Raw genomic sequence first — 13,544 nt, 5'->3', positions numbered from 1 at the left:
GCTGTAAGTCTCTAGCATTGCGAAGTATAGGTAGTGTCATACTTATGGAACATATCTTATAAACTTATGGTATTAAGTATTATATCGGGATTAAAAACATTAACCTTGAATAGTATATCCCATCTTGAATCTAATGGTGTTATTAATATTATGTATTACTACGCGAAACCTTAATCTCTAGGTCAATTCATCACCGGTACCAACTTTAAATTCTTGATGACCTTCAGTGTTTAAGTTGCTGCTGCTCTAAGTAGCTACTTGGTTTTCTCTATTTTTTCAAGCTGTTTTTCAAAAAAATCTAGTATTATATAATTGTCATCGGTCACGCATTGTTAAAAAGCGTGAAAAACAACGACGGTTTTAACACTATGGTTAGAAATTGTAATATAACGCCTTTAAATTTTTTTAATAAAGAAATTTGTTTGTTAGAATACTTTTTTATTTTTATCCGGGTGTATTATTTGTTCCTGATAAAAACCTATTTTTTTTTCTTAATTTTCCTTTGTTGACAGTCGTCACTGTTGAGTCGTTATATTTTTCGCTTATTTCTATCGCATTATGATTTAAAAGATGCAATTTATGATAACAAACTTTCGATCTTCATTATCAAGAAATTTAATGTCCAGTGGCAAAAGCTTACGTTTATAGGGAGCATCGATCAATTAGCAATCGGCAAGGGTGTATAATTGCATTGCATATTTAGGTTTTGTAATTCTTTGTCCCTAATGAGTGCATTATAGTGGGGTCATTCAATCAGAAAGAGCTCCTTGATAGCATCTTTCCTTATAAAAATTCCCTGAAATTCATTGGCGGCTTAATTTGCTCAACGTTGTCTGCATATTTGACGCTGATTTCCATTTATCTCTTAAGGTCAAAGACCAGAGAACCTAGAGTTCTAAATGGTCAAATCCTATTTTTTGTAGCGATCAAAGAAAAAAGGGCGACATGGAATAGTTTTAACGCAATATCAATCATTGTTCTCGTTGTTACGCCATTCAAACTTTCCCAAATACTTTGCAAACACTACGATGGTTCTTTGAGAATATTATTGCAGGGTTATCGCTAAAGAACTCCTTGGCCATTAAGTCACAAGCGTGTAATCTTGATGGCAATTTAGGAAAAAAAAACATAGAATTCCAGACACTTTCCGTGAGATCTCAGACAGATCATCTTCCGATTTTCATAATTTAGTCGCATACAATGAGGCTATTAGTTTTGATTGTGATAGTGAAGTAGTAGATGTGGCAGATGTTTGGGGCTTTTAAAGTTATTTTTTTTTAACAGAAGAAATGGTTAAGGATCAATTGTTTAGAGTTTTTGACTGGTAACTATGTTTGGTTTGATGTGCGAAGAATTGAAATATTGACTAAGTGAAAGCGTGATGTTCTCAGTTTCAGGTATAAACTGAAATTGTATGTGAGCCTACTCTATCAAAGGAATAAAGCTTGGTTTTCATTAGAAGTTAATCACTTAAAGTATTTTTTAAACTTCACTAGTGGTCATATTCTCTTTAAGAGGAAAACTTCTAATAAGACTCCCTTTAGCACTTAAAACGATGTTGCTCTTAATCCGTAGTCATGAAAAAATTTATAACCAAGATATGTTCGTGATACATACATAGTTTTCAGACTAAGAGGACTAATACCATTTACACCAGGAGGTGAGGCTACTTTTAACTGCACTTTGTTTACCAAGTAGCCTGGTCTCCTGGTGTAGATGATATGAATCCCCTATTCTGAAAACAATGTATTAATAAACGTCTTATCAAATAAAAATAAAAATATGCATTTACAGAAATTTTATAAACTATGTCTGCTAGCTTTAGTTAAATGGCTACCTACAGTATTTTAAAAGAAATAAACCGTGCACATTTTTAAAAATGAGGCAACAACCTTTCGGTTAAAGGAAGACACGCCTGTTTGAAATATAACCCATCAACAAATAAACAAGGCCGTGTAATAAATACCTTTCTCATCTTTAAAAATATAAGGCGGTAAACCACGAATGTTTGGGTAATAAACACACTCAATTTGTAAGTTGTTTCGTTTACACCTTCAACGGAAGCTAAGTAGTAAATTAGCAGAGAGTAAACACCCATTGAAATATACAGGTATACAAACGTAAAGGGTGTATATTAATTTAAAGAAGAGGTTAATAAACGTTATTTGTGGGTAAAATAGTGTCAAGGGGCAAAAACACGTTAATTAAGTTTTATATTAAGCGACTCAAGGTATAGCAGTTTAAAAATATAATACGTTTTAATGGGTATATTTTTTACGTTCGTCCTAATGTTAATTAACTACCAAATTTATTATATTTAATCTAATTGGTCTTCCTACGGAATATATAAATGCCTTCTTCGTGTGGTTAAATTTTGAGATTAAAATAGGGGGATGATTAGGTTTTCGCTAGTAAAGGCACAGAAAAATAATAGTTACATTTACGAAGTTTGCACTAACAACCAAATAGATAAAACCAGGGATAGATTTAATTTTAGAAGTAGGAATGGTGAACGGTTAGTATTTACTTCAGTCCGACTCATAGCCCAGTATAGAGCCCCTCCCTCCAACACGTAACGAAAAGTTTAAATTATCTTATTGGCTCACTTAAACTACGTTTTGATGACGTTGCTGACGGGAACGGCGAAAAATACGCAATTCATTTTTACCTCTGTCGATATGACCCGCCTCTTCTTTCATACCCCCCGTCCCGAGGAAGGAGGTCCGGGACTTTGACGCGCGCCCAGATTACTCTGTTCTCCATTCCTACTTCTTAAATTAAATCTATCCCTGGTAGAACAAATTGAAATAACATGTCTAACTAACATAGAAACACAACTTCATAAACGGTTATCAGGATTGTGTAAATATCTAGTGAAAGCAAAGGATAAATCAGAAATGTGATTAAACAAAAACGACATAAAATATCATTTTTGAAATACATAATTTAGAAACTCTAAAAATACCTCTCAATTTTAAAATTATTATTCTAATATTCCAAAGGAGAAATATATTTTCCCGCATAAAATTAAAACGATTACGTGTCTCAAATCTCTACACTTAAAATTCCATTTGCATCGTATAAATTCGGGTACAGACATTAAAGTCGAATGAAATTTAAAATTTAGTAGCGTTAGAATTAAAAAAAAAATAAGTTTAATCTATAAAGGAAGCTAAGTATAACAGAAAATGGGGTCCGAAGCTGTCACAAACGGATATGAGAGAATTCCGGCCGATTTCCCTTTCCTTAGGCGGAAGAAGACAGAGGGAATCAAAAATCAACAGTTGATGGTTCTAAAATTGCCGGGAGCTACTTGAACAATAAAAAAATTTAGGTAATCATTTCTAACTTTCGAACTAAATATCTTAAATTCAACTTTTAAAGGGACATTGAAGTAAGACTCGTCAGAGAAGAAACAAGCGCAACAATTCTTCAATTCTCAATTCCCTATTGAGCCGTTCGCAGGGCCGGAAATAAGAAAAATTTCTTATAGGACATTGTCCACTAGAGTGTGCAAAAATAGCGTTGCGTGTTTATGGTCAAGCTATCAAAACTTTGGGAAAATTTATTGGTCAAAAAACTGGCCAGTAACCCGTAAGTTTTTAAAAATATTATGGGACATTTTAAATGTTATTGGACAGTGTCCAGTGTCCTGTGCTTATTTCCAGCCATGGCCGTTCGTCGCTTCCTCGCGTTTCATTGGCTATTCACATGCAGAGGACAACTGTTAGTTCACACGACGCAAAGAGTACTTGTTTACATTTGGGTTCGACGTTGACTACACTCGTTTTTTGTTGTCCATCTTCCTATTTAGTCTGTACTAAGCCTTTGATAGCGCCTCACCAGACGTTGCTTTATGAGAATCTATGACCTACGTCACTTCATGACAAGCTCCAGTTTGCAACTAGTGACAATCTTATGGAACATATCTTATGAACTTATGCTGTAAGAGATACATTGTAATTTTTCTTCTAAAATTTTCACTTATCGCGTACAATGTCTTCATTTTCCCTTGAAAATTATTATCTCATCTTGCACGAAAGCTTAGTTTCCTGTACTGAAGGAATTCCGTTTAAAGTCGAAACAACAATAATTTATTACTAGAATATCCCTTTCCTTCGTACAAAAGAAGCGTTATAAGAGGACATATTGGGCTAGATTTATAAACTAAAAATAGAATTTAAACATTTTAAAGCCATGTTTAAGTCCCGAAATCTAAATCGGAACATTTGTAACCACAGCCACTAATATTATAGGGGGAATACACTATTAAGTTTTTCTACTATTTTTTTATTTTTTGTTACCAAATATCTGTTAAATCAAGATGGGCACACGAATGTTTTTCACCAGACGATTTGAAAAGCGATTCTGATTGGCTAAACGCCTGGCCGCACTTTTTAAATCAAGGAAAAAGTGTCCCGCCATATATATAAAAGAGTTACACGCGCTAGACCAGAAATGGATTAACATTTTAGACTTTAGTTGATCAAGAAGGTATTGTAAAGAAGTCGTTTCGTGAAAGAGTAGTGTCTCGGACATTTAAATCAAATTCGGTTTCGTGAACTGTTCAATATGAGAGCCAGGATTTACTTCAAGGTATTTAATTACTACGTTGTATACCGTGTTTGCTTAATTTGTGTTGTTTTTGGATTAATATTGCTGCGGAGTTTTATGGCATGATTAGTGTATAAGAGTGTTCAAGTCAATGGCTCAAGTCAAATCTCTTACTGGATTACAAATTTGACTGTATACCCTATTAACTTGGAAAATTAAGTATTAATTTGCATGATATTTTCGAAGAATGTTTAAAACAAGGTTCTAATTCCTGTGAAGTTAATAATTAAATGAGTAAGATAAGCTTAGTTTTTATTGGACAATTAAAATGTCAATATAGAATTTAAGAAACTGATTAAAAAAACTTGCACGGAAACGACTTGCGATTCCGACTAAATATCATTCAAGTTTAGTGCCTGGAAATTCACGTGTGCTTTTCAAATTAAGCTAGGCAACATTACTATGAAATTTAAACTCAATTTAAATTAAAGTGAAAAGCAGCAAGTTAAGTGCGGTACACGCATGTCTTCATATTCAGCTTAAGTTACTTTGCATTATTATAGACAAATTTTAATACTCTAAAACCTTAGAAATCATAATTGATAAAATAGAGAAAGTATTAAGAGGCATGCTAAATCTCATAGGAAAGAAATAGTTTACCGAATATGACCCTGGATTTCCAATTCATAGCATACCATAGTTTTACCATGGTAATTTACCAGATATATTACTAAGAAGCTTTGGAAATGCAAATTTTACTTAAATTATCGACAAAACAGTAAATATTTTAGTAATTTCACTCCTCTAGTCGAGCTGATATCTCTCAATATACTGGGTTTTATCAGAAGGGAATAAGAGAGAAGGGACACACTTTATATCTCCATAATGCTTTACACTCGTAACAACAGTCTTACCAACCTCAAATCAACTACCCTTCACTGATTGGCTATCTAACTTCTGTCTTAGCTGTGACGTCACATAAGAAGGTGACGTCTCGGTTGACGAATAAAAAGTAGTTTTGTTTAAAACTTTACATTGAAGGAGATAAAAATGGCCGAATTTCATGTTGATAAACGAAATCAAGCTGCGCAATTAATTTAGATACACGGGAATTGAGAACATACCAAAATCAGATAATTTGAAGGTAATAAAGATGAAAACTAATTATTCTGAATTAATATTAAAAAAAAAAATTAGTTTCAATAAAATACATACTTGAGGTTATAATTACACAAGAACGAAACATCGACAGCCCTAAGCCTTTGGAGAATGAAAATCTAGCAGACAAATAGGCCGCCTGATACCGCGGAGAACTTAAAGAACTATTTTTGCAGTAAATTGGTTAAAAGCTGTGTACTTGCGCAAAGTTTTCGCGGTTTTCTTGAGGTTGGTCGGACTCTCGTTACCAAAGCAGACTCTAATGTCTCCCTTCTCTCTTATTCCCTTCTGGTTTTATGTTTAACAGCGAGTTTTATCACATTCACAATTGGAAATTACTTGTGAATCCGATTTTTATCATAAACATGTAATTTTTATGACATTTTGCTATCCGGAGCACCGTTTTCAAGTTATGTTTGGAATATTTTTCGGATGACCCCTTATATTTAAGTAAGAAACTTGCTAGACAATGCTAATTAATTTAAGGGATCTTCGCTAAATCACTCAAACCTTAACTCGAAAACAGGGTCCCGGACGACTAAATGGGGATAGAAGTTACATTTTCGACTCAAAATCGCCCAAAGAACATCCCTTAATTTCTGGCAGACCTTTCAGAAATACCCTGTATATATAAACGCGTTTATTACGAAGTTGAATACATCCTTTAACCTAAGTATATCCCAAGATCCTGCAGAGTTAACTTTAAACAGATCAGTTAAACCTCATAAATAATTTCAAAAGACAGGAAAAATAAACCCTTAATCTGTCACAAAGTAAATCAAATTCTACATTATAGTATAACACCAGTCCGAATTCCAGAACTTAACCCCATATAACCTTTAAAGATCGCTTAAAAATAGTTCATAGACACAACTTAAAACTAGTTCCAAATGCAAAAAATAAAAAATTGCCCCATATAATAATCCCATTTTCATAATAATATATATCAACCAGACGCATTATAAATAGCGCATTATGTAAAAACTTTTCCCAGACAAATACCTTTTTGAAAATGAAAGGAGGGCACGTACACACTTATCAACAAACCTCGCCCCGAAGGGTTTTAAGGAAATCAAAAGTGTATCATCAAAATATCAACTATTTACTTTTAAGATGCCGTAATACCACCATAATGTCTTCCATTATAAACAGTCCCCTCATAAAAATATAAAGCTTCAAATTTACCTCTAAATCTATTTTTTATTTTTCTTTCAAGAACAAGGGGTATTCTACTGTGAATTGTTTTGCCGAATATTCAGTCTCTTCTTGAATATTTTAGATTCAAAGTTTGATACTAGCAGAAATTCATAGAGGGGTATTCTGCTGTGAATTTTCCTGAAGAATATTCAGTCTGTTATTGAACATTTTAGATTCAAAATTTGATACATGATGAAATATATAATATTTCTCTTAGAGAGAAGTGTACCAACCACAAAGCGGGATAATCATAATTGTAACATGATTCTTCCCAACATCACTTTACATTTGGAGCAAGGTTACTAAACCGAATCATACGTGATAAATAGTTCCCTCATCATTACTATATTAGCGCTTAACTATTTGGCAAGGCGCATGCGCTTGTGCGTTCTGTCCCACGTCAAGACAATCAAGGTTTGTGGGCTGATTGCTGAGGATTTAGTAAATATCAAACAGTTAAAGAATTCACCCTAGCACGGTGCCATGTCCATCTGAAGTTTGATGAGCATGCAGGAGAGCAAACAAAAAGGGATCCCTCGCCTGGGAAACATCATATTACATAACTAAAGTATTAAGAGGATACAGAGTGTCACCTTTCTTCTATTATCCCCTTCTGGTGTATTCACTTTATATTCTAGCAAGATAGTGTGCGAATTGTTTACGAGTTCAAACGTTTTCCAGCCGAATACTACGACAGTTTAAAATCAAACGTGACGTACCCCTCTGTTAAAACTCTAAAGTAGTCTAATTTGTTTGCAAAGTACCATCTAAATAAGCCTTTAATGTTATATGAAACCGATTTTTTTCTACCCAAAAATAATATAAAAATAAAAATACTTTTCCTTAATAATCTTATCATAACTACAATAGAGGATTATTTTAGAAAGAAAAAAATGAAAAATGTCTCCGATAATTTATATATTTAGAAGTTTGAAACTATATATAAATATAAATGAACACAAATACTATATCACCACTTATATCTAGATATATAATACCATAATTTTGGCTTATTTTAATTTAGGTATTTCTCCTGGTGCTACTGTCCGGAGTAATCTTTGCCGATAAGGAACACAAAGAGGATTTTAAAGACAAAGTTGATCGTAAAGCAGCTGATGATGATCAAGATGAACAGGATGATATTGAATCGCAAGAATCAAAACAACCAGTACAACCCATCGCTAAGCCTACTAAGTTGCACCATAAACTTCAAGCAGCAGCCGGGTTTATTAATCCAGTAGCATTAAACTACGGAGGAGGATATCAGGGCGGTAAAGTTCAAGTTCAAAAAGTTGTAAGTATGATTAATTACAATCCTGTGTTTTATCAGTTATAGATTTAATTTTAGAAGTAGGAATGGAGAACAGAATAACCTGGGCGCGCGTCAAAGTCCCGGAGCCCTTTCCCCGGGAAGGGGGGTATGAAAATGCGGGTCATAGCGACAGAGGTCATCAGCAACGTCATCAAAACGTAGTTTAAGTGAGCCAATAAGATAATTAAAACTTTTCGATACGTGTTGGAGGGAGGTGATCTATACTGTGCTATGAGTCGGACTGAAGTAAATACTAATCGTTCTCCATTAAACATATCCCTGGTTTAATTAATTAAATGGCTTAGCTACCCGGTCTGTGTTACGCGGGGGTTTTAAGGGACTTTAAGCTGGGTAGAGTTTCTTGTCTATGTAGACATTAACACTAATCTTTTGGCCCACAAAGAATTAACAAAGAAACAACTTTCAGAAATATATATCAGAGAAGCCTAGCAGCCGAAAATGAACATTAATGTATTATTTCCTAGCCAATTAAGGACTTAAAAATTTTTGAGTCATTGGCTTTCTCTATCCACGGATTTAAAACTTGAATCCTTTTTATGACTCCAATGGAAACGAAACATACTTTCCATTTTTAGCCTACCTATAGCGGTTACGAAAAAAATATAGCTATAAAAATTATGTTTCCGAAAGTTGAAGAATGCTACGATTATATAAAGTTAAATAATCTTTAATAGGATCTTTAATTCAATCATAAACCGCACGCGTTTGAATTGTATTCGAATTATAAGCACTTCACGGTCTATATCCTTCTCATTCGATTGAAATAGTAAGAAAGAAAAAACAAGGATTACGCGTTGAAACATTGTATACACTTTCCGTTTTAACATCCTGCCCAAAATTCGTACAACCATAACAATAACATTATGTTAAAACATTTTCCCTCCTTTTCGCACGAATGAATTTTATCTCCTTAAACCTTAGTTTTAGCTCCAAATGACCTCGAATTAACATTCATCGCGCTGTTTTGTTTTCTTTCCTTCTTTTGTTTGTTTAATTCATAAATAAAGGTCTACGAACCCAAACCCTATCGGTTTGGTTATGAAATTAAAGACCCCAACAATGGTAAAAGCTTTCGCCACGAAGAAGACGATGGCAGTGGTGCGAAAAAAGGTAGCTACGGCTACCGGGACCCATACGGACTTTATCGAATCGTCGAATACGTTGCTGATCACAATGGTTTTAGGGCGGCAATTAGGACAAATGGTAAAGAACTTATTATTCTTAAGAAAATTAAAACTCATTCGTAACCTTGGTTTCTCTCGCAATTTAGAACCAGGAACGGCCAGTCAGAACCCGGCTTACGTCAATATCGTATCCGAATACCAACCCGTGATTGGAGGACACGGCGGTAAGCAAGGTCGAGCCGTGTTCGGACCATCAAATATAGTCTTGTCAGGGCCCAAAATACCAGCGGGAGCTGCCCCAATTCAAGCCGTTAAGTTCATACCACCACCTCCTCCTCCTCAACCAGTTAGATTCGTCCCTCAGCCACCTCAACAACAACTCAGATTCATCCAACAATCTCAACAACCAATCAGATTCGTTCAACAACCTCCACAACAAGTCAGATTCGTACCTCAACCTCCACAACAAATAAAATTCGTGCAAACTGCGCCCCAACCCGTTAAATTAGTACCTCAACAACAAATCAGATTCGCTCCACCTCGTCAACAAGTAAGATTCGTTCATCAACAACCTCAACAACTCGCATTCGGCCCTCCACGTCCATTACAATTCGTAGCTAGGTCACCAGCTCAACTTGCGCAACAACAATTATCCGCCCCACGACCGGCTCATATCCTAAATCACAGACCGGAAGTACAATTGAGACAACCAGTCATCTTTCCACAGCAGGCGCCTCAATTGCGACCAATCTTACAAGGTCCTCATCAAGTTATTAAACCTTTGCCATCAGCGCCGGTTCAAATCGGTGGTTTCCACAATCCACAAGGACTAAGACCAATCGGGCCTCCCCAGCAACTACTTAGGCCAAATGGCGGTCAATTAATAAATATTCAACATGGACCACGTATGCCCATCATTAATGAAGGCGGACCTTCCCTCGCGCTTCGACCAATTCACACGTCAGGTCCCGTAATAAATCATGGCCCAATAAACGGTCCCATAATTTCAAGGGGACCAATTAGAATCCACCAAGGCACCGTTGGTGGATTACACGTTGCAGCTGGACCAACATTCGGACCAATAGTACATCAGATTCCAGAGCAAAATGCCCAATTTCACGGACAAAATATACCTATTAGGGGAGATGTAGGTTCACTGAAGATAACCGCTGGCGCACCTATTGTAAGTGGACCGGGAGTTGGACACGTTTACGTTCAACAACAGCAAAAGGTTGAAGGTTTAACAAGAAATGTCATGCAAGGAATTGCTGGAGGTATTCGGAACGGTCTGAGAAGTGCCGTACCAGCAGGGTCAATTGTAGCTGCACCAATAAGATTATACAAGGGATTTAGAGAAGGATTGCGTAATGGGTTTAACCAAGGCCTTAAAGGAGCCCATAGTGGGGAAAATAACGAAGGACAACAAGTAGTTGAACCACCCAAGAAGCCAGCTGACCAAACTATCTTCGTGGGACCTTTCCCCGGTAGACACCAAGGTAGAGAAATTTCTCATATAGTCATGTCCAAAGTACAGGATTCAGAGTCCAGGCAGTATGCCCCAAATTCTCACCAAGAACGCACTATATCGCGCGTAGTTGTGACTAAGGTTGAAGATTCAGAATCATCGGATTCCGATGAATCAGAATCTAGGAAACCCGTTGAAGTACCAGGCGGAGAACCAGCATATATTGGACCAGGTCCAGCTCCCAAGTTTGAGCCATCAGAAATCAAGAAAAAAACTCCCAAGGCCAAACCCAGACGGCAACAACATGGTTACTATAACTAAGTTTTAAGAACGCATGGGTTCACCCACGGTCTATGATTTCACAAAAAGTCTGATATTCGTTTTTGGCATGAGAGGTTAACAAGAGATTTACATTTCGCACATTTTGAAAGTAAAACAATACAGTTTAAACCTTCAAAAGCATGAACTATACTTTTAAAAGCGTGTTAAAAGGACACTTTGAAATGGTTGAAGAATGGTAAAAATCTTTGCCTAAGTTTTTAAAGCCATCATGGTATCATGAATGGAACATCCAAGCCACAACGTCATGCAACATGACCCATAAAAATCCTGCTCTTTCCCTGCTTATAGTTGCCACACAATGCACTACCAACATGACGTCGCATGGTTGGAAGATCTACTGGTTTCAATTTCACACCTTGAACTTGCACATTCATTATATTCTTTAAAACTTAAACAAAGTTGGGCACAAATTCTTCAAATAACGGTCTTGCATCTTGAATTTGCATGAGTTTGATTAAATCGGAAATAGGTAGGTTACACGAGGGCCCCCTGTTTCCATCCCCTGATAAAGAAGGTTAAGCGAGTAGAGGGGCAAGAGACTTCTGGGTTAAAACCATACAGGATGTAATAATAATAGCCTCAGCTTTGTCTACAAGAATAGAACGCTCTCGCATAGAACGCATACCCCCCCCCCCTCGTGTAACCGACCTTTGGAGCAACGCCTTCGAAGCATGAAAATTCACTCTAAAACCGCAACTAAAACTACTAATAAATTACTAACAAATGGCCAATATGGCATAAAAATTTTCAGATAAAAAACGTAGAAAGCCTAAACCGACAACTTTACGTCCTAGAGCGGAAAGATTAACAGAGGCACCCAGTAATGAGAGTCCAACGAGGTCTTACTCATACCCACCTTCACCGCCACGTCGCCCAACTATTGATATTGAATTTACTATTCCATTCGGAAAATAACTTCAATTGTAACACAACTAACTTAAATACTAACATATTAACAATGCCATAAAACATGACTAACATCTAAATTAAATAAAAATCACTTACGGCTTAAGCGGCGAAAAAAATGTCCTCCAATGTACCATCATCTGCTAACATAATTCAGGGCAATAAAGAACGATTCACGCGTTTAATCGAGACTTCATGAAAACGAACTTTGAACCGCGACAAAATTAACACGTCCGGCGTGAACTCGGCCCCGGAAGGGGCGAAGGAGAAATGTACAGGCGAGACGTCGACGTACAGCGTCGCGTGCGACGTTCCTTTGTTTTATGAATTTGAGGCAAAAACGTTGGATACCATCTCAAATGTTGTCGACCGTTGTACGAAATATCCAATCATGGACTTGTAGGCCAGTTTCTGTACTCTGTTAAGCTTTTAGACTACAAGGGGGGGGGGCAATTTCCGTCCTTGTCAAAAAGAATAATGCTGTGAAGGCGAATTAATTCCCCGATTCAATAGCAGGAGAGAATGAAAATTAAGATTTACTTTTTCAACTTTGATTTAACTACTCTTATGTCTTGATGGAAGGATTTTATTAAGATTTTAAAACTTCCTTGATTGTTCGCTTTACATTTAAATATTATAGACCTAATTATTAGCTTTGTGAAATTTTAAGGGTCACCCCACAGGAACCAGGGTTCACATACACCCCTCTCACCCCACACACACTCAAAGCGCCCCAGCATTTGGGTAATCTACCAAACATCGTAGCCGGGCTCTTTGTACATACAAAAGCCATGGTACAAACGAGGTCCGCGATTTTTTCAGTGTATCAAGGTCAAAGCGCAATTTAAACGAGGGTGGATATAAATGAGGATATACATGGTGTTCCATAAAGATTGGCAGGACCGAAGTACAGTCTGTTCTATGGGCGATTTTAAGTCGAAAATATATATACTTATCATAGCACATTTTCGACAAAAATCGCAAACAGAAGTTACAGAACCCATTATACTTCGGTGGTCCTACGACTACCACGCTTTATGTAACACCTTATACGTCACTCGCTGTTTAAAGCTAGGCCCACCGGGGGGGGGGAGGGGAGGTTAAGCAAGTAAATAAGACTGTCATACGTTCGCAACTAAATTACTTCTTTGCTGACCCTCATAATTAGATGAAACCATAACATAAATGTCAAAGGCTTAGTACAGACTAAAGAGGAGGATGGACTGCAAAACCGAGTGTAGTCAATTCTCACGTCGTTCTTGAACTAGCTCTCATTAAGCCTCTAACATTACGAAGTATGGGTAGTGACATACTTATGGAACATATCTTATAAACTTATGATAAATGAATCATAAAACAAAATCAATGCCACGCGTAAATAATCGCGTTTTTAAAAGAACACATTAATCCTTTTTTGTGAATCTAGTTATTAGGCTTAGGTTATAAACGCCTAATAAATCATTGT

General features: G+C 36.3%; 1 protein-coding gene and 1 long non-coding RNA gene across 4 annotated transcripts in view; both read left to right on the top strand.

The window, feature by feature from the left end:
* The window catches only part of LOC149702781 (uncharacterized), a 53,644-nt gene extending 40,220 nt beyond the window's left edge, over positions 1-13,424 (top strand). Inside the window, exon 2 of the long non-coding RNA XR_016381856.1 lies at positions 13,248-13,424. This is a non-coding gene — a long non-coding RNA (uncharacterized LOC149702781). The remainder of the gene's footprint in view (positions 1-13,247) is intronic.
* On the top strand, positions 4,341-12,218 carry LOC149702782 (uncharacterized). Of its 3 annotated transcripts, XM_089866696.1 has the most exons (6): positions 4,341-4,596; positions 7,934-8,203; positions 9,250-9,445; positions 9,513-10,862; positions 10,962-11,138; positions 11,925-12,218. In XM_089866696.1, the coding sequence occupies exons 1-6, from the start codon at positions 4,573-4,575 to the stop codon at positions 12,086-12,088; spliced, it is 2,181 nt and encodes a 726-aa protein (XP_089722822.1). In that variant the 5' UTR covers positions 4,341-4,572; the 3' UTR covers positions 12,089-12,218. The 3 variants fall into 3 exon arrangements, with proteins under 3 accessions (XP_089722822.1, XP_089722821.1, XP_089722823.1); XM_089866695.1 differs by having other exon boundaries at positions 9,513-11,138; XM_089866697.1 differs by lacking the exons at positions 4,341-4,596; positions 7,934-8,203 and adding an exon at positions 8,306-8,467 and having other exon boundaries at positions 9,513-11,138.
* Positions 13,425-13,544: the final 120 nt, after the last annotated feature.

This window comes from Phalangium opilio, unplaced genomic scaffold (assembly GCF_054372755.1).
Source record: "Phalangium opilio isolate 3A_F unplaced genomic scaffold, DU_Popi_V2 ptg000017l_1, whole genome shotgun sequence".
Classification (NCBI taxonomy): domain Eukaryota; kingdom Metazoa; phylum Arthropoda; class Arachnida; order Opiliones; family Phalangiidae; genus Phalangium; species Phalangium opilio.
This window is presented reverse-complemented; position numbering and strand designations above follow the sequence as displayed.